Genomic DNA, 24,808 nt, shown 5'->3' on the forward strand with positions numbered 1-24,808 from the left:
TTTCTGCTAATCAGTATTGGAGGATGGGAGAAAAAAGTAAATAACTGAGAATGAAAGAAGATAAGTGGATGAAAACCTTGAGTCTAGACGCCTCTGATATTAGAAGCTTATTGAAAGTTAGAAAAAGTGATGCTCCAGTAGGGGTCATTATGACCTATGTTTTTTCTAGAAGTTAGCTATAAAAAGTTTAGATAATAGAGTGTACTTTGGAACAGTCCTCTGAAGCCATCTTGAGAGACGTTTTTCCTGACACCTTTTCTCCTCGGTGGGTGAGCAACTGGCCACTGTGAACCCACTGTTAATTATTTAATACCATGTGTAGGAGGGTGGTCACCCGCTCCTGCCTTAAAAGGCTTAAAACATCCCTGGGAAGAGGGCTGTGGTTGGGAGAAAGCAGCCTCGGCTGATTGGGGAAACAGCCACAGCTGTGGCCATGCCCCAATCAGGCCACAGCTGGCCCTACAAAAGGCCAGTGAGCCAGGAGCTGGCAGAGACTTTATCTAGCTTTGAGAGGGAGGGACCTGGCTGCAGGGATCTGAGAGAAGGTACCTGGAGTGGAGCAGGGCTGGAGGAAGGCCAAGGGAAATGTGGAGCTCTGGCCTGGAAATCCCCCAGGCTGCAGCCTAGTGGAAGGCCAATTAGGGACTCCGGTTTCAGGGGGCAAACGACGGGTAGGCAGAGGCAGCAGGCCCAAACTCCCCTTGCCTATGATGAGTGGCATTTACACTGCAGTCTGCCCCAGTGAGTGGGGGCTAGATGGTGACTGGCAGTAGCCCATGACTGAGGCAAGGTGGGGATAGAGGGTTGGGGGTTCCCTGGGTAGAGAGACCCTGAGACTGTGGGGGTATTGCCAGGGGGCAGCACCCCAAAGACAAGGGGCACTGGGTCCTGGGAGGGACACGGGGGCCAGCAGAAACAGGACACCGGCCTGCAGAGGTTGCTCCGGAAGCTGGAAACGCTAATTCTCTGAGACAACCAGCAGGAGGCGCCGCAGGGGTGAGTCCTGCCCCGTTACACCGTTCCAGATGTTAGGTAAATATCTGGGATGTTCTAAACCTATTGCGCTTATGTCTGAGTGTGCTTAAATCTAAAACTGCAGATTTAGATAGACCATGCTTACTTGCATGAATCTTTTATCAGATGGAATTGCTGTATTCCCACTGATTTATTCCTGACACTGCTGGGAGTGAAATAGTTAAGTTACCACTATTGGGGGTTCTGAAAACCCTGGGTAACAGTTCTGGATCAGTATTCACGTTGCACTGCCCATCAGTACCTGGCCCAAGCCGGGGAAGCTAATGATCCAACCAAATTTGGTGATGAATCCCAGTCATGTGCCACCTGAGGCACATTGCGCATACGCTAAGAAGACTGGTTATAACTTACCCTCTTCTCTTTAAAATGAGGCTCAGAGATACAGCAATGCATTTTAAGGGTAGCATAAGTCTGAATTTCCTAACTTGTGTGATCAAATTTTGAACCTTACTGTTAATATAATGTAAGTATTTTGTACATAACAGATAGATAGATAGATTATAGTAGTTTGCAAGTTAGTAGGGATGAAGGTCATGCTTGGGCCTGGGAGATTTCTATACTAGTTCTTGCCAATCCATACCAGACCCAATTTTTTGGGGGTACCTGGCAAATCATCACTGTGGGTATGTCTACACTACGGGATTAATCCGAATTTAGATAATTCGAATTTGGGAAACAGGTTGTATAAATTCGATTGTGAGCGGCCACACTAAGCACATTAATTCGGTTTTTAACCACATTAATTCGGTGGTGTGCGGCCACACTACCCCATTAATTTAACCACATTAATTCGGTGGTGTGCGGCCACACTAACCCTAATTCGAATTAACAAAATCGATTTTGGCACTACTCCGCTCGTCGAGGTGGAGTACAGAAATCGATTTTAAGTGCCCTTTAATTCGAATTAACTGGCTCTGTAGTGTGGACGGGTGAAGGGTTAATTCGGATTAACGCAGCTAAATCCGAATTAAAGTCGTAGTGTAGACCAGGCCTGAGATTTTGCAAGCTGAGTACATTGGATAGTTCATTCTCTAGTTTCTACTGTACTGTGTTTACTCAGATATTAATCTTAGTGATTGTGACAATCTTGCCCTTATTTACACCCTGTGTAACCCCTCTGAAGTCAGTAGGGCAGAGTACCATCATATAATTCTAAATCCAGAAAACATTTTAACTGTTCTCTAACAGATTTAAAGAGCAAATTACTTGACATGAAAAGAACTGAGGCCATATTTCAAATAATGCATTTGTGGTGTTTCCATCAGAAAATGTGTACATAGTAAATAACTCTACCTGAAACCAGTCAAGCGTGCAGCAGTTAACAAGAGCTGGAAATTTTCGAAGGCGATTACGAAAAGCATCTCCAATGGGACTCATTGCCAATACCACATGGAGCTGGTCTCGGCAGCGATCAATGAACATGTTAAAAAGAGCTATGGGGCTACCATCAGTTTGCTTTGTTTTATCTCGCTGGCGGTCTATCTGACGCATTCGTTCACAAATTTCTTGTTTCTCATCTAGTGCAAAGAGGTTTGGTACCTCCCCCGCATTTAGTAAGTTGTTAATGTCTTCTAAAAATGACTCCTTCTTTATCTGAGAATCAGTGAATAAGAAAACTCCTTGCATCTCACCCTCAGTAGATTTCCTTAGGATGACTTTTAAGTCTTCATGCCACTCATTGTTACCGTAGCTCTTAGATATTTCAACCTGAAAAAGTGTATAATCAGCCATATGTGCTGCTAATCGAGTGAGGGACTGCCTGCCACTGCCTCCGACACCAACCAGAAGGGCATGGCTGCGAGGTTGTTTCAGGATCCGTGAAATTCTACAGACGTGTTCAATAGCAAATCGGAACAAGACAAGTTGCATAGGTTTTTTACTCATGTTATTAAATTCTTCCAAGTGGCTCTCTACAACTAATCTCAATGTGTCCACATCATTGATCTCCCTGTAGTTGGTGTCCTCTCGTTTGGGGTCATGAAAGTCACAAAACATCAGGCTACGTAAGTCATCCTCTTCTACCTTGCCATCAAAATTGAAGTCCAGGCTCTGGAAAAGTTCGTGAAAGTCTTCATTTAAATGACTTTTCACTACTTCTTGGATATACCCAACAAGCCAGGCTCGATCTGCATTATCCACTAAGCGATCATAGTACACTCTAAGAACCTGCATAATAAATAATAATATAATAGTTTTAGTAGTGGATGCTAGCATTCTGTTCATTTTATACTGACATTAATCAAAGTGAAACATATATATATATATACACACACACACATGCACACATATGAAAAAATGGCTTCAAAGTGAAAATTCCCTTAAATTCCAGTACAATGAAAATTAAAATAAATGTTCAGAAGCAACTGGAACAGTTGATCCTTTTATCTTCTAAATGAAAGCTAAGCTCCATATGGGAAAATAACACATTTCCCACATACTGTATGCATACTTTAAATATATTAATTGTATTTTGATGACATTTTGTAAAGAGTGGCAGGTGTCACTATTCTTACTTTTATGTAAAGTCAGAATAAATGAAAGACCAGACTTGGTACATTTTTGCTTTTTCTTCCTGTTTCTAAATAGATGAGTTAACGCCACTCCCCTAATCAGTTAGCTTGTGATGTTATCTTTAGGAGAGAGGTAGTCACAGTTGCTGAAGTCTTGGGAGTTCCTACCGAAGAGGACCCACAGGGAGAGAGGAACAAGACCATGTTCTTTCCCCACCCAACCTTCCAATGACCCTCGCCCACTGCTGGCTCTCTCTCCACTGACTCTTTGTTCTGCCATTGGGAGGGAGGTGCACTGTGTGATTACTTATGGCAGGAGATGTAGTCTGGATAATTGTGAATGGAAGGAAAGGAGCCCACAATCCATTAAGATGTGGTTCATACTTCAAACAAGTTGGAGAACCTCTGCCTGTAAAGTATGCATAATTAAAATCCCATTTCTAGCTAGCAAAAAAGTCACACCTTATGACTATGGCATCATTACATCGCTATTAGTCATAGCTCTTACATCATGGCTATGATATAAGATAATTCAACTAAATTATATTACTAACAAAAAATAAATGTCTAAATCCAACTTTGGATCTTCAATTATTTATTATAAATATCATATACAATTTATTACTAATATGAGATTTACCTCGTGAACCCAAAGACGTTTTATCATTCCTACAGATTCTGTTGTTTCAGGTCTTGACAGACAAACACCTTGAATAACACGGGAGAAATCACGGAGGTTGAACAAGTAGTGAGATTTGGCTGGAGTGGGCAGCAGATTCTTCATAGCTTCTTTATACACCGTCATGGTAGCATTAATAATTTGTGGAGTCAAGTCTAAATATTCGGATGTGAAGTTAAAACTGACAAATAAAAGAAGGTGCTAAGAATAAAATGATTTTCACAGTTCCATCATACTAAAAATATATACTTAAATACTGATTCACTTCTCAATGCCAATTTTAAGTCTCAAGATGATACTTTCTTATAGACAACCTTATAAATTCCACTGCTCTTGCTGGATTAATGGAGTTTCCAATCAAGTCAGGTTGTGAATTAAAACTAATAATTGTAGAAAATATTGAGGATTCAACCACTTTCTTTTTCTTCTTCTTCTTCTTATTAGTGTGGTGCTGAATGCACCATTATAATCAGGGCTTTCCCAGTTTTACAGTACATCTTGCTGTTTCAAATAGCACCGAACTGAAACTTTTATAAATTGCCCTGGAGTTTGAGACTTCAACCTGGTTTGGATATGTGAAAATCCTTTGCAGTAAGTTAAACTTATCAGATTCAAGGATGGTAACAATCTGATGAGCTTCTCCTCCCAGGACCAAAGTGCTCAAGGTGACAGGGCAGGTTCTGTGCTGCTACTTCCAGGGGACCCAGCACAGAAAGTGCAGTCCTGAAGAAGCAGGCACCAAGTGTTTTTAAGCTAATTGACTGGTGGCCACTGTGGCCCCTGCACACTGCTAGAGCAGCATGCACAGGCTTCAAGGTATGCTATAACCAGGCCTCACAACTAGATATGCCTCTGACCGTAAGGCAAATGACACCCACTATGATTATCTGACTTCTCTCTGATACAACTAAGGCACCATTTGAAGTTACCAGACCATTTACATGAAGAAAAGTAAATCTCACCTCCAAAGTAATAAACGTACTTACTTGCTTATAAGGCAAAGACAATTAAAGAGAACTTTTAGAGGTAGAAAACCATTGTACTTTTTGCAAAATTCAAGATTTTCCCCAGAAAAGCAAGTTTTCCATGTTAGCCCCAGAGGGTTATTTTTGTTTGTGAATATTATGTATTTTCATTTTGTATCACATCTGCAAGACTGTGCAGTACCCCAAAAAATAAGGTATTTACTTGTACAGATGTATTGTCCATATACATTCTCCATATCTAGTTGTTCACAGATGATTGTGTGCTCAAGATCAGAGTCTTTTGGTCAGTAGTGTCCATTGCTGCCACACATGTGCCATGAATGTCCTCCTTGTGCTCTGCTGAGGGAATATTGAGTGGAGTAGGCCAACTGCCCACCCCTCAGTTCTTTCTCCAACACAGAATCTGAAGGCTATAGGACTCAGAAGCAGGTGGCAAGGAGGGAACGTTGTGGAATATGTTTATGGTCATGGGAAACATCTCAAAGAACTCCAGTTACTGTACAGATAAGTAACTCTTCTTTCTCCAGTCCATATACACATTCCACTTCTGATGATTCACAAACACTAGTCAAGAGATGGGAGCTTGGAGTCTAAGTGAATAAAGACTGAAGCACAGTTTTGCTGAATGTATCATCTAATTTAGAGGTTTCAGTAATGGAACAGTGTTTCATGAATGTGTGCACAGACTCCCAGGTGGCTACTTTGCAAATATCTATGATGGAAATATTTCTCAAGGATGCTGTAAGACCTATAGTGGAATGAGCTCTGAGGAGGATCCAGTTTTGCCATTTCATAACAGGTTCTCACACAGTTCGACATCCATCTAGGTAGTCTTTGAGTAGAAACAGGTTTCTGTTTCATAGACTCATAGACTTTAAGGCCAGAAGGGACCATCACGGTCATCTAGTCTGATCTCCTGCACATTACAGGCCAGAACCTCGCCCACCCACTGCTGTAATAGACCCATAACCTCTGGATGAGTTACTGAAGTCTTCAAATCATGATTTAAAAACTTCAAGTTACAGAGAACCCACCATTTACACTCATTTAAACTTCTCTGCTACTGCCATGGATAATGGCGTAGCCCTAAATGGCTTTGTTCTTTGCAAATAAAATGCCAGAGCCCTTCTGGTGTCCAAAGTACAAAGCTTAGCCTCTCCCTTGGAAGAGTGAAGCTTGGGGAAAAAATATAGACAAAAGGACCTGTTGGTTGAGATGAAAATTAGTGATGACTTCAGGAAGGCACTTCAGATGTGTTCTCAGAGATGCCATGTCTACATAAAAAACAGTATATGGTGGCTCTGCCATAAAGACTTGAATTTTACCAACTCTCCTTGCTTATTTGAATGAAATTAAAATTCCAGTTTCATAGACAGGTGTAACAAGGAACATGTTGCCATGGGTCCAAGTGGTGGGCCCATCCGGGCAGATAAAGCCAAGTTAATGTCTCATCGAGAGAGTGGTTCTCTGATTGTCAGAAAAACCTTGACAAGACCCAACCCCTCAAAAACTTGTTCACAGTCAGAGTTTTTTCTTCCCGTTAATGCATTCTGACTCTACCTTTTCCCCCAGGAGCTTCACTAAATCCCCCTGGATCAACAAACATTGCAAGGCAGCATCTATGATTCCCCTTTGGCACCTCCTTCTCACCTTTATAGGGACGGTATTTGTTTTCTTTTTTATCCTTTCCTGAGAGTCCCAGTCCATTTGCATAATTCTGCGAACCAACATTCTACCTTGGGGAAGTCTCGTTTTATATGTCCTGTCCTTCTACACTGATAATACACTTTTCCCCAATTCTCTAAAAGAGTTTCTTTTGCCTCCTTCCTCTTCTTCTCCGGGCTTTTCAATTCACGACTACTCCTCCTCAGCTCTGGACCTGTAAGTGCCCAGACCTCTCTGCTGCACATTTACTGGTGATGTGCAACTCCACCAAACACAAAAAAATAGATCAAAAATGTCCATGTTAATTGCACCCTTGCATGACGAGTAGTACTTAAATCTGGGGGATTTAGGATTGGCCCTCTCTAACCCCTGGTACCAGGAGAGGATTTTTTAAAATTCCTCATTGAAAGTAAACCTATCAAATAAATTGCAAATAAATAAGGTAGGCAATCTTACTAACTATGAACTGACTATGGCGATAGGAGTATTTACAAGTGTGACACTCTATACCTAGGGGGAGTGCTCTGTAACCCCAATATTCATCATTTATGTATAATTGTGATATTTCATATAAAGCATGCCATGTAAAGTATCATGGGAAAGGTTATGATCCGCTGAAAGCCATTGTTCTATCTAAGCATATATATTATATGAAATTATGAGACTGTGTTGTAAGGTTGTCACTAAAATATGCTTTGAGTTGGGGAATCACCCAGATATTAGATCCCCAGATATAACAAAGGAGGTAACCAATGCTCGGGCGGGTGTCAAACAACCATCAACAGCCATTGTCCAGCAAGGGAGTTACAATTCAATGACTCACTTGCACAAGGACACACCAGGGGAATTGCTCAGCCTCGCCCACAACTCAGCAATGCCCACAAGACATGCCGGAACCTGTGTTCTCCAAGTACATGGAATGAGGATATAAAATAGAGGACAGAGGCCACATGGTTGGTCCTGTCTCTTCCCCCACGTATGCTGAAGGCAACGAGGATGCTGGAGCTGAGCAGACTGGTCCCCAGGCTAACAGGGAGAGCCTGCATATGAAAGACTGTACCCAACTTGCAGTATCCAGATGAGTGAGCAAAACTGCTTAGTCCAGATATTGCATAGTCTATTAAGGTTGAGAATTTAGACTGCGTGCTTATCTTTTATTTTCCTTTGGTAACTACTCTGACTTTTGCCTATCACTATAATCACTTAAAATCCATCTACTGTAATCAATAAACTTATTCTAATGTTTATCCTTACCAGTGAGTTTGACTGAAGTGCTTAGTAAATCTGCTCAGGTTACAAAGGCTCATGTATATCCACTTTCCATTGATGAAGTGGTGAGCCATTTAAGAAACCTGCATTGCTCAAAAAAGGTCTTGAGCAGTGCAAGACAGTATATTCCTGAGGTACAAGACTGGGAGCTGGGGGAATCTGGCTGGTGCCTTGCTCTGTGTGATTTGTGAGCGGCTCTGGGAGCATTCATGCAATCTAGCTGGGTGTGGGGCTCAGCATATGGCTATACTGAGTGGTAACAGCACCTGGAGGGGGGGGGCTGCTACTTGTCACCAGTAAGGCATTGTGAGAGACAACCCAGATTAGTGAGTTAAGAGGGCACAGTGGTCCCACAGTCCCAGGTTGCACCCCAGAGATCCCGTCACAACAAGGTTAAGGTAAGTAAGCTAGTAATTTGTAGGAAATGGTCAGCAAGGAGCTCTGTCTCTTAGCCTGAATCAATGAGAAGGAACTGAATGGCAGTTTGTCCACTCTGGACTATATGCCCTTGATACAAGACACAAAGAGACTCAAGGTGCATGCACAGCCACCACAGACATTACTGGCCAATAGACTCTGATCTGGAGCACATTGAGTGCATGCACACCACCAGAAGTGGAATATGTATATGGACAACATATCTCAAAGGAGAACCCTCAATTCCCACAGAAGTGGGTGCTCAGTATTAAATTGGTATTTAAACACAGGTCTAGTGTTAAGAGACCTGAATTAAATGAAAGATGAAAAATACTTTCACAAAAAACCCAAAACAAAAATAATTTTTTTCTAGACAGCACGTAAATGAGATATTAGTAGATGAAATTCAGATTCAACAATAATTTATCGTTATTTTAATTAATCAAAAAAAGTATAATATAATGACAATTAACAGATGAATTTTTCATTAGAATTCTATTTTCCACCAATTGACTAACTTTCTATTTTTATTGACTTCTGACAGATAATAAAATATTAGAGGAAGAAGCTAATAGTACTCTAAGTATTGCTAAGAGTAGTAAGCAAAGGTGATGACTAGTATAATATATTACAGAAAATCCTAGATTCCTAGTTACTGATATGTCTGTATTTTTATTTACTTCACATTGAAATAATATTTTCAAAACATCTGAATTAACTGAAGAAACATGAACGATTCTAACACACTGTGAGAAGCTTAGGTTTATGAAACAGAACTATTTTCCAAAGAAGTTTCCTAATAAGAAGCCTTGTCCCAAGAAATACTGACAACCTGTCAAATCGATGGGAACCACAGATGCTCAATTCTGCTCAAGAACAGGGTCCTAGAAAGGTATTTTGGTAGACTTCCCAAAGACACAGTTTAAATATTTACTTTAGCCATTTGCAATATACAAAAGTTACTTACCAAGTAGAGAGATGCCAGTCTAAAATTCTAGAGAAAATCGTATACATGGAATCATCATCAAACTCATTAATAGTAACTGTATTGAAATGTCGCAAGTATCGAGGCGTTATTGGGTTTCGGCCACCACCTAAAATGAGAGAGCACAAATACTGAAAATAAAATGATGAAACTAGTTTTAAACTATAAATGTTTAACACTTTTCTACTAATCATCTTGGGTCAGTTTCTACCACCCTGATTCACATTAAAAAGTACCTTAACTCCAAGAATAGTCCCAGTGACCGCAATGGGACTACTAGTAGAAAGGTACTATCCAACCTGAATGAGGGCATCAGAATCTGGCTTTCTGAAAGTGAGAATAGTCTACAAAATGCATATTGAAGTGGCTAAACCTGTCCTGTTCTAAGTAAGTTTTAAACTACTTTAAAAGGTGTTTCTTATAGAATCATAGAAGTATAGGACTGGAAGGGTCCCAAGGCAGGACTAAGTATCATCTAGACCAGGGGTGGGGAACCTCTGGCCCATGGGCCGAATCCAGCCCGCTTCTTAATTTAATCCGGTCCACAGCAAGTCTCTGCGCCGCGGGCCAGAAGCCCCGAGCCTTGGTTTCCCCCGATCCAGCTCCCGGGCAGAGGGGCGATCAGGGAAGCTCCGGGTGCTGCCCCCGCCCCCAGCATGGACTCCGCAGCTTCCAATGGGAGCTGCGAGGCCGGCGCCTTCGGGTGTGGGCACCACGCACTGTGCAGAGCCCCCTGGCCACCCCACTGCCTAGTGGACGGACATGTAGACTACTTCTGGGAGCAGTGTGGAGCCAGGGCAGGCAGGGAGCCTGCCTTAGCCCCGCTGCACCAACGACTGGGAGCCGCCTCAGGTAAGCGCCACTGGCCGGAGCCCGCACCCCGACCTCCCTGCCCCAGGTCGGAACCCCCTGCCATACCTTAACTCCCTCCCAGATCCCACACCCCTACCTGCAGCCCTCTCCCGCACCCAAACTCCCTTCCAGACCTTGCACCCCCATCCACAACCCAACCCCCAGCCCTGAACCCCCTCCCACACCCAAACTCCCTCCCAGAGCCTGCACCCCCACCTGCACCCCAACTCCCTGTCCCAGCCCAGAGCCTGCTCCCGCACCCTGAATCCCCCATTTCTGGCCCCATCCCGGAGCCTAGGGGAAGCCACACACACACCCGCCCCCGCGGGGCTGTGTGTGGCCCACAACTGATTATTTCTGTGGGTCAATGGCCCCTGATATAAAAAAGTCTCCTCACCCTGATCTAGACCATCCCTGACAGGTGTTTGTCTAACCTTCTCTTAAAAATCTCCAGTGACAGAGATTCCACCATCTCCCTAGTTCATTATAACCTGACAGTTAGGAAGTATTTCCTAATGTCTAACCTAAACCGCCCTGGCTGCAATTTAAGCCCATTGCTTCTTATCCTATATTCAGAGATTAAAGATAACAATTTTTCTCCCTCCTCCTTGTAACAATCTTTTATGCACTTGAAAACTGTTATCATTTCCCCCCCTCAGTCTTCTCTTCTCCAGACTGAACAAACCCAATTTTTTCAATCTTTCCTCATAAGTCATGTTTTATAGATCTTTAATCATTTTTGTTGCTCTTCTCTGGACTTTCTCCAATTTGTCCATATCTTCCCTGAAATGTGGTGCCCAGAATGGGACACAATACTTCACCTGAGGCCTAATCAGCGCAGAGTAGAACAGAAGAATTACTTCTCATGTCTTGCTTACAACACTCCTGCTAATACATCCCAGAATGATGGGGTTTTTTTGTTTTTTTTTTTTGCAACAGTGTTACACCGTTGACTCATATTTAACTTTGTGATCCACTATGATCCCCAAATCCCTTTCCGCAGTACTCCTTCCTAGGGATAGGTACCGTATCAGGGTCACCATCTAGCCCCCAAGCCTGGTAATACTTTGACTGGGATAGAATTTCAGTACAATAATGTAAAATCTACTACATAAATTATAGAGCATGGTGTGCCTGAAATTAGTAAGACACATTTAGAATCTATTATATGAGCTTTCCAGGATACACCCGTTTATTTCTGCATGTGCTAATTTTAATTACTAATTTCCAGTATATACCTGCTAATCTCTGCATGCCAGAACACAATGGCATCCTCCACAGAGCATGACCTTGCACACAGCAGGAAATTAGCCCTGTCTTCTTGAGGCAGTTTGTCCTTAAAGTCTAGGAACTTAAAGTAGTCCAGAAAATTATGTTTGGAGAGAAGGGCCTGATAATTTGAGATCTCTTTTGACTATGCCTATGAGGTTTAGGAGAACATAAATCCTTAAGGCCTGAACGTGAAGGCTCACCAGACAAACGGGGTTGGGATGGGTCTCTCAGAGATTCTAAAAGCAGATTTGCTTTTGTATTTGTGAGCACACCCTTTACTCATGTGAGGTGGGTCTTTCCCTCTGCTCGTCTTCTCTCTGGATTCAGACACAGAATTGGGGGATGCGCTCTTTGCTGACTATGGATGATGTATGGGCGGGGGTGTCTCCCTGACCTGGATCTGACTGAGGTCTCATTGAAGGTGTTTTTGAAGTTGGAGCTCTTGCACCTGCCATGTTCAGCTGGGGAAGGAGCAGCAGATACTGCACTTGGCAGAGATATGCGCTGCCCAGGGCAGTAAACGCTGTCACTGACTGAAAAGAAGCATGGCCAAGAAACACATTTTTGAAGCCCGGAATCCTGGACATAATCCAAGCCCCACACTGACCAGGAGTGTTCCGCAGGATGGGGATTTTAACACTAGCCAAGTATAACTATCTAGTAGAACACTAACAACAAACTAGGAATAAAATGACTGAATATATTTATAGGATAAAGAGAAAGGAGAGGTTCTGGACAGTGGAGGATTCTGACTCGGATCATGCAGCAGTAAGAAAGAACTAGAGAGGGGGTCAGTCCGCCCCACCCCTTATACTCTTGGTGCAGAGCAAGAGGACAGCTGGGGTGCAGGCATGGACCAATGAACACTACTTGCAAGAATTCTCAAGTCTCAGGTGGATGCACAGTGGAACAAACATATGGACCAGCATTCGAAAAGTAACACATTTTCTTATAGGCACTTAGAATTTTATTCATGTATAAAAGAACATATGATGCACATATCTTACCTGCTGGTCCCATCGCACACATAATTTGAATGTCCACAAGTTTAATCATAGTGCAGTCTTTAAGGTCATACCAATTCCAGTGATCTAACCACTGGCGAAGTAACTCAACTGGAGGCTGAGCACCATAGACTTCTCGTGCTGGCATATTTACATCATCTACAAATACAACCTGAAAATGAAAATATGAAGGAAATTTGCTTTTCTAAGTTTCTTTTTAATATGGTCCCTAAACCTATGGATACTCTGAGATCCACATGGATCTTGAAGGATCCATCAGAACCCAGGGGCATCAGCAAAGAAGATTCTGGCCTAGATCTTGCTGCCAGATCCCTAGAAACTCTAGACATCACAGCTCCTGAGGAGTTACACTGCCAGCAGCTCCCCTGAACGTGGATGACTCTAGTATATGCCTTTGAGGGTGAAGTTACACAGTGTGGAGGGGGAAACAATTCTGGGTACCGTGGATTCAGTTTGCAATTATTTGCTCTGGCTACTCCTGTGGATATGGGATGGAAAACAGCCAAGATATATATCACTCACCTGCTGCCCTTATCCTCCCCTCTCCCCTGCCATCCCTTCAAGAAGCTGGAACATTGTGAGAAAGTCTCAGGATAGGTGGAAGAAAGTACACCACAGAAGTATCCCTCTCCCTCAATTCGGATCTGAGGACATAGACTCCCTTACATTTACATAAATAGAATAGGGAGCACGAAAGTCTAAATTAGGAGAATTAGAACTCTGTCACTCTAGAATTACACTATGTTAATTATTCCTGCTTAATTTTACTTGAGAAATAATGCATTTAAATATTTATTTTGGTAAAAAAAAATAGATTTTAGTTACCATTCGCTTCCCAAGAGGAGGACCAAAAACTCCCTTCCTCCTTTTATCCAGCTTTGACATGATAATATTCTGAGTCTGAGCTGCTGTAGTTTGTGCTGAGAAATTAATGAGGAGTGGTTTGTAGACTTCTTTATTCAAGTTATTTAAAAGAAAATGCTGAAAGGATGGTGAAGAGGAAAAAAATTAAACCACATTTGTACATAAATCTGACAAATTTTCCAGTATTTCAGCAAAAGGCACAAGACTAAAATTTATTGTCAAACATCTATATGGGACAGTTTTCACAACAACTTCAGAAGTCACTGCTTAAAAATGATGGGATGATAATTGATCCCTGATTATTAACATTCAGATCTCTTTAATTTTTTATTCCAGAGATAAACCAACATTCTCAGGATAATTCAAAGTGTTAGGATCCAATTTGTTAAGGGGAAAAAAAACATCTAGATCTCATCATTCACATTTTCTCAGATTGTCTATATACTTACAGTATATCACGCAAATTCAGTATATGAATCTCTCTTTCCAAACACAACATCTCAGAATCTAACTAGGTATGATTTGATCAAGTATTGCTTGTAGAAACCTAGGCACTAATTCTGTAAAAGGATCAACAAATGCGGACCTTTATGTCTGCACAAAGTCTCTTTGGCTTCAAAGTAACTCTATACAGGCATAAGGGTGTGTGCTTGTAGTTCCATTTGAAGAACCAACACCTTAATGTGAGAAAAGCAAGCATATCTAAATGTATGGTTTTACTGTTGGCATTAATAGTATTGTGATATATTCACTCCAGAAAAGCCAACACTATGGCACAGAAAAGAATGAAAACATCATTTACAACTATTAGTTCCAGCTAGATAAAACAAACAACCCACTCCCTCCCTAAATCCTCCTTCTAACTGTTAGGGTCCTCAGAAACGCCTTATTTCATTCTCAGTTTAACTCCTCCCACAAAACTTTGTATCACTGTCACCATCCCTTCAAGGAAAACTGACAAAGCTTCTTTTCAAGAAGCACTGTGAATTGGTCATTAAAAGTCTGACCCTATTCCCATTTAAGTCAATGAAAGTTTTGACATTGACTTCAGCTGGATCAGAACCTAATAGATTACTGTTGTGCAGCACCAGACATTCCCTTCCACTTAAGGGTGGAACTGATCTGGGTGCAAGAGACCAAGAAAGGGAATGAACTGATTTCAATTACAACACAGAATACAAAGTGTACAGTGCTCACTTTATATTATTTTTATTACAAATATTTGCACTTTAAAAATGATAAACAAAAGAAATAGTATTTTTCAACTGCAAATTTGACAAAATGCAAAGAAGGTACCAATGTGAAATTTCTAAAGATAGCTACAGCACTCGACCCAAGGTTTAAGAATCTGAAGTGCCTTCCAAAATCTGAGAGGGATGAGGTGTGGAGCATGCTTTCAGAAGTCTTAAAAGAGCAACACTCTGATGTGGAAACTACAGAACCCAAACCACCTTCTGCTGGTGGCATCTGAGTCAGATGATGAAAATGAACATGCGTCGGTCTGCACTGCTTTGGATCGTTATCGAGCAGAACCCATCATCAGCATGGATAACTGTCCTCTGGAATGGTGGTTGAAGCATGAAGGGACATATGAATCTTCAGTGCATCTGGCACGTAAATATCTTGCGACGCCGGCTACAACAGTGCCATGCAAATGTCTGTTCTCACTTTCAGGTGACATTGTAAAGAAGAAGCGGGCAGCATTAGCTGCTGCAAATGTGAACAAACTTGTTTGTCTGAGCGACTGGCTGAACTAGAAGTAGGACTGATTGGACTTGTAGGCTCTAAAGTTTTACATTGTTTTATTTTTGAATGCAGTTTTTTTTTACATAATTCTACATTTGTAAATTCAACTTTCATGATAAAGAGATTGCACTACAGTACTTGTATTAGGTGAACTGAAAAATACTATTTCTTGTTTTTTACAGTGAAAATATTTGTAATAAAAAATAAATATAAAATGAGCATTGTACACTTTGTATTCTGTGTTGCAATTGAAATCAATATATTTGAAAATGTAGAAAACATCCAAAAATATTTAAATAAAATGTATTCTATTATTGTTTAATAGTGCGATTAATTGCGCGATTAATTTTTTTAATCATTTGACAGCTCTAATATATATATATTAAAAAAAGGAATTGTGTGTGTGAGGACTATAATTATTGAAAAAAATGAATGAATATATGAGAAACTATGTCATCTTATTCTAAAACAATCTGTACTCATGCTAAAAGGAATTTGTCAAGAAATACATTACAAATTAGAATCTCTGTAACTACTGTCCTTAGACCATCTTAATTTCCAATTTTAAAATATATTATTATTAGAATGAAAATGCATGAAAACTAGAAAGTCAGACTTTACCTTTCTATATTGAATAAGAATTTTGAGGGTTGCATAAATCAGCATATTCCTTCAATTACAGACAAGCCAAATTTCCTTACAAAATAACCTTTGTTTTGGGCCAAATCATGCTTTGTCATAGAAAAAGGCTGTGAAGCTTCATGAGTTTTCACTTTCATAGTTTCCTCCTGCAAAGGAGATGCTCCTATATGAAACAGGCAGGTAGTGGGTGGCTTCCACAGAAAGCCATGACTTTAATGAGAGAGTACTACTTCCATGACTTCCCTGGTGGAATGGCCCTTTCATTAGTCATGTTTACATTTATTCCTCACCTTCTTCTGCATCACAAACCAATTCTAACATGGTATTCTGAATGCATCAGAATATGTATCAAATAATAAGAGAACCTAGATTCCCTAACACCCAGTCCTGTTCTTTAACCAGAATATTATCCTTTTGACAGGGCAAGCCTCATTTTATCCAGGGAAATCCCCGGGGGGCCGGGGGGAGAATGAAACCATGGTGGAAAGTTGTCCTTGGGTTCCACCCTCCCAAGCAGCCATGCTTCTGTCAAAACTGCAAAGCCACATGAACAAAGATTGTGCATAGGGGCCTTTTACAGAGTCAAAAGAAGGAAAGGATAATGTTGTGTTTGCACACTCTCTTTCCTTTGACAAATGTGGTTCAAAGGAGCAGATTTTTTTACTCCTTTCATCACCTCCATGGGAATATAAAAGGATATAATCTGGTCCTTTGTAGTCAAATAATGCAAAAAACTATATTGCACATGTTTGCAATGAGAAATATAATTTTTTTTGAAAGAGCCCAACCATTTTTTTTGGTTTTATACAGCTTCAAATGTCTTTTTTAATCTCTGCTAACAGGTATTAGACTTGTCAGATTATACCTTTTAGATCTAAATCATAATAAACTCAACAAAAAGAATATTTAATCTCTACTCTGGATGGAAAAATCTGAACTTCTATAAAGGCAAAGATAAAAGATAACTGAGAAAATAGTTATCACAATTCAAGGAAACTACTGAGTATTGTGACTGAGCAGGTGATAAGCTTCATGCAGGGTAAGAACCATATTTACTTTTTTCTTTTGATCATTTCAAAATTCCCAAAGGAGGAGTGCATACCTATCAGTCTATGGATACAGAATGAAAGACTATCTTTATCAGATAGAAGCTTGTCATATACTGCATTAGAGAGAGAGATTTAACTTGATTAACTATGATTTAACTTCTTTGTATTTCTGCAGTAGGTAGTAGCAGCATTACCTGCTGTACTTCAAAGTATAGTCATACCTGCCCACACGAGCCTCAGCTTCAGCTGGAGCACACAAAGGCCAATGAGTGAAGGCCAATGACAGACCCAGCAGATAAGCACTACATTTCCCAATGATGGTGAAGATGGATGGGATATGACTGTTGGTGCATGGATTGTACAAGGCAGAAAATGAACTAGATCTTCCAAATGGTCATTCACACCCTCAGGAACCAATGGCATTTGGCAGAAGAATTCCTGAGAAGAGGGATGGTTACCCCTCTGAAAAACCCCTCTAGGTTTCCCAAGACTCAAATAGGGAAAGCAAAACAAATAGGCAGCCAGTCATGACAGTACCAGAGTTAAAGCCCCTGTTATTGCCAGATCCAGAAGAAGGGGCGTTTCACGTGCATATAGTGGGCAAGACCCAAACCCCACTTAGCTTATTTCATGTCTCCACATGGATCATGTTAACACTGAATGGTATTGAGTACAAGACAGCCCTTGTCAAAGAACTCACTAGCTACAAGATCATAATCACTGGCATCATAGCTTACTTGCCATAAAGTGATCAAGTCACTGTGGAAGCAGCAACCTTCCTCCACTCCAGTAGTCCAGATAGTAGTCAAGGTGTGGCAGTTATCAGTCGACCTCTAGCACAGATCTTAACCACATAGAACCACATCTTCTCATGCTTACTTCATGCTCAGCTTTAACACTGCCATCTGTCACTGTGGCCAACAGAAGATGCATCATCTGTGGAAAAGTATGCATTCTACTACCAGCTAGCAGCAAAAATCAAATTCCACCACATGACTGCTAGTGAGCAGAGATTTCAATGGTGTAACTGGTTGTGGTTGAAAGGGGTGTGAAATCATGATAGGTCACTATGGTTTGGATTCCCCAAATGACCACACCATTCAGTTTCTGACACTGTGTGCTGTTGAGAGATTCTCTGTCATAGGCTCCTGGTTTAGGCACCTCAATAACCATTGCTGAACCTGGATTTCAATCAATGGACATGCCATGAAAGACCACATAGTGAAATCTCACCAGCAAACTCAGACCATTGACTAATTGCTGCTGAGCTCTCGTTGCATTATCCAACTCCTCACAAACCAGATAATCACCACCATCTTTCCAAGCACCCTGTTGAAGCCATAAAATATACACAGGCCATCGAAGATCACATACGTAATCTCGATGCCCTCTTGGATGACATGGAGATTGCCTAGAGTTGACATGTAATGCTATATCACATGCTGCCACTGAAACAATCAGCTTCAGAGGGTTGTGCAGAAACCTTGGCTTTCTGAAGAGGCCTTTGATATATTAGCAAAAAAATCAGAACACCCAAGCAGGGAGATGTCCCAGAATGTAAGTGATTGAAAGGCATTTTTCAGGCCATATCAAAATGTGACTGTGAAGTCTACATCAGTTCCTTGACCAATAAAGCAGAGGATGTGCCAAAGCACAATATTCTGCATCCTATCTACAGGGCTATCTCATGTGTGGTTGATAGCCACAAACAGCCTTCTAATATTCTCAAGATGAAACCAAATGGGTCTTCCTGCTCATCAATGGACGAAATCCTGGGAAGATGGAAAACACATTATGAAAGTGTGCAGAACCATGCACCTGCTGATGACTGCCCAGAGCAATGTGATCTGGAAAACTGTATGGCTGAAGACCCAGGAACAAAAACAGAGCCTCCATCACTCGAGGCAATATGAAAGGTCTTACAAAGTTATGGAATGGATGTGCTGCTGGAACTGATAGCATTCCACATGAGCAGTTCAAAGGTTCCTTGGAATCAGTGAGCACTGGCCTGAATCAAATGTTTTTAAAAGTATGGGCATCAGGCATAGTACTAGCAGAATGGAAACATAATACAAGAGTTAAAGATCTGACATCAAGTTTGGCAATTACAGGCCAATCTTATTGCTACTGGTCCCCAGACAGGTTTTCATTACTGTTCTATTGGTAGGACATCACTTAACATACTTCACTGTCCACAGCAATCAGGTTTCATTCCTGGGTGGCCGACAGTGAACATTGTCCTTTCCCTCCGGTTTCTGGTTGAGCTGCATTGAGAATTTAATTGCCTGCTTCACATGGCATATATAGACATCAAAGCAACTTTTTATTTGGCTGACAGGTCAACACTTTGGCTGTCATGGAAAGGATTTGGTGTCCCAAATGTTCTGCTAAATCTGGTGCAAGAATGTGCACTGGTTCATGACTTTTGCTGCATTTCTATACAACCTCAGGTGTGTGGCAGAATGTATTCTCACCCTGGCACTATCCTGTTGAGCTATTGACTGGATATTAGGGCTTGCCACACCACACATCGGAATCAAGCTTCGTCAAGAAGTGTTCACTGACCAAGACTATGCCAACAACATTGCCTTGATTGTGGAAAAGCTAGAGAATTTCAGCACTGCCCTTCAAGGTTTCCAAAACACTGCCCATACTACAGGGTTGAAGATCAAGGTCCAGAACTGCAGAGCTGGGCCACCAGAAACCTTGGTGCAGAAGGGATTAAGCACCGTGGAGAATGTTGAGGCATCTGTCTACCTCAGCTGCAAGCATCATTCAAATTACTGCAGCAAATAAGAGGTCCTATGACAATTAAGTATCACCTCCTCTTCCATGAAGTCCATGTCTCTCCTATGGATGCAAAAATGTACTGAGACAAAGTTCAGGATCTATCAAACCTGTGTACTGCCTGTACTGCCATTTGGGTCAGACCCTCTTAGAGGCAGATTTGGAGAGGCTAGAAGCATTCCATATGCACTGTCAGCACTAAATCCTGAGCATAAAGTGGTTCAACTTTGTCTGAAATGCCATAATCTCGCAGAGACATGGCCTTCCTCCAATAGCCCAATACATTCAAAAGTGGTGTTGCGTGCTCTTTGGCCACATTGCCAGGATAGACAAAAACACCGCACACTGTGCTTTCAAACTCTCATTGACAAGTGAAGGGGTGCACACCTTGACCCTACCTGGCATCACCATGGAGCTGCCCCAGAGATTTGTAGATTTGCAGGACCGAGCCAGATCTCAGACCTTCACTCTGCAGTGCCTGGTATGGTGCCATCAACCATGGTCACTCTGACTGACACAATGGTCCTCAGTAGACTATGCACATTTGATAATGATAATGATGAAGAATTTCTGTAGAAAATATTGCTATGTACATTTCAAGAAAACAAGTGGTGTACTCAGGTTTCTTTCCACTCTTAGCCTACGTATACACTACCGCAGTAAGTCGACCTACGCTACGCAATGTACATTAGGTCGAGTTACCATGGGGGGTCGACGTGAGAAACTCTCCCGTCAACTTACCTTACTCTTCTCGTTGGAGATAGAGTACAGGGGTCAACTGGAGAGCGATCTGCTGTCGATTTGGCGGGTCTTCACTAGACCCGCTAAATCGACCGCCAGTGGATCGATCTCAGAGCGTCGATCCTGACTGTAGGTAGATGTAGCCACAGTCTTCCTTCATTTTCACAAAAGTTCTTCAGTAAAGTTATTACAAAACAAAACTAGGCTATTAATCTTGAGGCAGGCTCTTTTACCATTTAGTGAATTTTATCATGCTGAGGGGGGATGGAGGGAGAAGGAGGAAAGACATAAAATTTAAAGACCATAAAACTAAGACTTCCTAAACACTGTTTCATTCCATCATAAAACTAATAACCCGTGAATATTTTTTAATCACAGACTAAATACTACTGTAATTAACACCACAAGTATTCACTTTGTTCTTAAATATCAAAACAGATACTCACATTACAAGTAGAGGTTGTCAGCCTGGAAGGACATAAAGGAGCTTGAGGATATCTCAAAGAAACTGGTAGGGGGAATGGGCATTGGAACTTATTTATTTGTAAGCAGAGTCAGGATGAGCTCTACCCTGACATCTGGTGGTGAATTATGGCGAGTGTGGAAAAGAACTCCAGGGGCTGATCTTGTTTGCATAGGCACACCCACTCGCCTGGCATGAAACACAGCAACTGAAAGTGGTTACTTTGGCTGGTGTGGGATCCCCAGTTTCTCTATTATTGGGGCAGGAAGAATAAAGTTTTGTTACCCTGATTCTGTGAATCAAGGCCAGTGGAACTGTTGTATGACAGAAGGACTGAGTGAGTCCTTCACCATTACCTAAGTAGCACTTGCTTGACAAGGGGCATGGGTTACAAAACCCAGTGAATTGAGAGAGGATGGGGACAGGTATTTGTACCTGATGGTATGGGCCCCCTCTGAGGGTTTGAAACACCAATTGCACCGCCTCCTCTCTCCACTGTTGAATATCAGAGCGAACTTTGATTCCCTTAGGAGTCTAGTTACAGGCTGCTGAGCTGAATTCACTTTGGGCCAATGGTGCACCAGCACTGGGGCTCCCCTACTATACTATGAGCTGAAATCACAAAAGAGCTGATGTTATTAAGAGCTGAGATCACTGAGGCTGTGTTAACTAGTGGGGGAGCCTGAAGCTATATTGCTCAGCAGCTGGCGGAGCAATTTGTGGGGACGACTGGAGGAGCAGCGAGCGGCGTGGAGCCTTGCGGGGCCAGTTGGAGTGGCCCAAGGAACGGCGAGCAGAGCTGTTTGCGGGGACGGCTGGAACGGCTCACAGGTCGGTGAGCGGAGCGGAGCAGCTTGTAGAGTGGAGCAGTTCGTGGGATGGCAGGAAAGTGGACTGGCTCGTGGTAAAGGCTGCGGCGGAACCCCCACGGAGAAACAGACGGCTGGCCAGCCTCGGATCACGTAAGGTGCCCCTTAACACCCTGCGTGCCCCCCCCCCTTTACTCTGGGGCTGCACTGACCAGGGACAGAGACTTTGGGGGTTGTTGGACTTTTGGGACTTTGGGTGGTTGCTGGACCCAAGAGACTTTGGGGATGTTGGACTTTGGGGACTCTGGGTGATTTTTGGGTTGCTGGACTCAAGAACCCAAGGGAAGGGACACAGCCCAATTTGCTGGGGTGGGTTTTGTTCATGGTTGGTGTTATGAATCCTGTTTGTGGTGTTTTTTCCAATTTTATGCTGATGTCGTTTACCTCATGTTATTAAACATTTTCTGCTACACTCAGACTCCGTGCTTGCGAGAGGGGAAGTATTGCCTCTTAGAGGTACCCAGGGGGGTGGTATGTAATTGTCCCAGGTCACTGGGTGGGGGCTCGAGCCGGTTTTGCATTGCGTTATTGAAACGGAACCCCTAGATACAGAACCCGGCCCTTGTTGCTGCCAACTTAGATGGGCAGAAGGGTTACATATTCTTCCAAATACAAGTAGTATGCTCACATCTCTGGCACATTATGTCAACACCAGCATACAGAGGAGCCAGATTGTGCCTCCAAGCCTTCAGGATATAACTTTGGGGGCCATGTTAGGCTAAGATGCACAGTAGCTCCAACGTAATGCTCTCCCAAGTGTAAGTTTGCAGTTCTGTACAGAATTAAGAAAACTTTCCTTCCCCCCCTTCTCCCATGTAAGACATCAACATAGCACAGGAAAGGAGTTTGTCCAGATCTACAAAAGGTTAATTCCTGAACAACAAAACTGCCACAGAAAACTAATAAACCATTACAGCTTTAGACTTAAATATTGATACACCATCTCCCCCTCTCAAATTTCAAATTTAAAGGCTGTGTGTATGGGGTTTTGCAGTGACCAGGAGGCACCAAATCTCCCACTCCAGACCACGCAGCACAAGCAGAGCCATTCGGAGGCTGCTCCTGCAGCAGCCTCTGTGATGGCTGCTTTCCCCTCCCTTTTCCTGATAGGGAGATTTAGTTGATGAATCCATACAGCTGTGGATTTGACAGACACATTGCCACCTCTCCCTGGTCCCATCCCTGCTTCACCCCATATGTTGGTACATACAGAACTCTGTGAAGTATGCAGCATTGGAAGTCCCTTTAAGTGGACTGAATCCTGCCCCACCGCCTGGAGCAACAATACTCCACTGTACTAGTTCCATTGTCTATCATGCTTTACATGTCTGCAAAAAGAGTGGTGAAGGAAGGATTTGCCCCATAATTCTTGTCAATTCTGTATGATGAATTAGAGTTGTTCCAACCTTTTCATCATGCAAATTAGGATCCTTTTTAAATAGTACCCAAATACCATTCTTTTAATAATCAAACGACAAAATTAAGATGAACAAGGTACTACTCAGTGACTGAAGATGAAAAAAATAATTATTGTATCCCAAAAAAATGATGAGTCAATAATTTCAAAATGCTTATAAAATCTGACTTCCATTACACAGCCTGACATCTCTTTAGACCAGGGGCGGGCAAACTTTTTGGCCTGAGGGCCACATCGGGTTTCCAAAATTGAATGGAAGGCTGGTTAGGGGAGGCTGCGCCTCCCCAAACAGCCAGGCATAGTCCGACCCCCGACCACTATCCGACCCCCCCTGCTTCTCGCCCCCTGACAGCCCCCCTGGGACTCCTACCCCATCCAACCCCACCTGTTCCCTGTCCCCTGACGCCCCCCCGCCCCAGGACTCCTTCCCCATCCACCACCCCCTGCTCCCTGTCCCCTGACCGCCACCCAGAGCACCGGGTCAGGCCGCACGGCTCTGCAGCTGCGCTGCCTGGCCACCCAGAGCATTGCGCCAGCGGCGCAGTGAGCTCAGGCTGCGGGGGAGGGGGAACAGCAGGGGAGGGGCTGGGGGCTAGCCTCCCGAGCCAGGAGCTCAGGGGCCGGGCAGGAGGGTCCCGTGGGCCGGATGTGGCCCGCGGGTCATAGTTTGCCCACCTCTGCTTTAGATAGATTAAATAACATTTATAGACATAAAAAACTATCTTGCTTTCTCATTCAAGTACAGAACGTTGTATGCTTTCTACAAGACCAAACTTCCTTTTGATTATAATTCATAAGCTTTGGAAAACATACCCGACCCTGTACCATCACTTATTTTAAATAAATGTGCTTCTATTATTTATGTCTCTAATTTCATGTGTTAGGCACTTATGTACTCAAAACTAAAAGTCCCTGCCTTATTCAGTGCACAGGATGGACAGTGCCCATGTAATGAGTAGCTATTAAATGTTTTATCTTCATTTCAGTGTGCTGAGCGATTCCTTTGCCAGAAGCTGGGAATGAGTGACAGGGGATGTTCATTCCCTCTGGGGCATCTGGCACTGGCCAGTGTCGGAAGACAGGATACTGGGCTAGACGGACCTTGGTGACCACCGGTGAAAAGTTTGGTTTAAGTGACTTGTGTAACATTACACAGGAACTCTTTGACAGAGACAGGGATAGAATCTAACTCTCCAGGGAAGTGCTCAACTGCATTAACCATGACACTGTCCTTTCTTTTCTTGCAATCCCCTGCCTCGTTCACTACACAGTCCAACTTCTGCAACAAATGAGGCAGGGATCCTATAGATAATCTTCTTCACTATACATCTGTGATTCATCCCTGAGTAGGTCCATCCTGTGTACTGAGTGAGGCTGGGGTTCTGTGGGAAAAATAGTAATACAGATCATGTAATTGAAAACTGTATCCTAAGGCATACACACCATGGGACATTTTGAAACTTTTGAGTGCTTGCCACCTCATAAAGAGTGTGTGTGTGTGTGTGTGTGTGTGTGTGTGTGTGTGTGTGTGTGTG

At 42.6% G+C, this 24,808-nt stretch overlaps 1 protein-coding gene across 1 annotated transcript in view; it reads right to left on the reverse strand.

The window, feature by feature from the left end:
* Positions 1 to 24,808, reverse strand: part of DNAH7 (dynein axonemal heavy chain 7) — a 234,795-nt gene that overhangs the window by 80,323 nt on the left and 129,664 nt on the right. The window contains exons 36-40 of the mRNA XM_029910522.1: positions 13,521 to 13,676; positions 12,678 to 12,846; positions 9,529 to 9,655; positions 4,186 to 4,405; positions 2,329 to 3,201 (exon numbers count right to left, since the gene is read on the reverse strand). Coding sequence (XP_029766382.1) covers positions 2,329 to 3,201; positions 4,186 to 4,405; positions 9,529 to 9,655; positions 12,678 to 12,846; positions 13,521 to 13,676 — 1,545 coding nt within the window. The remainder of the gene's footprint in view (positions 1 to 2,328; positions 3,202 to 4,185; positions 4,406 to 9,528; positions 9,656 to 12,677; positions 12,847 to 13,520; positions 13,677 to 24,808) is intronic.

Source organism: Terrapene carolina, unplaced genomic scaffold (genome assembly GCF_002925995.2).
Source record: "Terrapene carolina triunguis isolate 2854851 unplaced genomic scaffold, T_m_triunguis-2.0 Scaffold62, whole genome shotgun sequence".
NCBI classification, from domain to species: domain Eukaryota; kingdom Metazoa; phylum Chordata; order Testudines; family Emydidae; genus Terrapene; species Terrapene triunguis.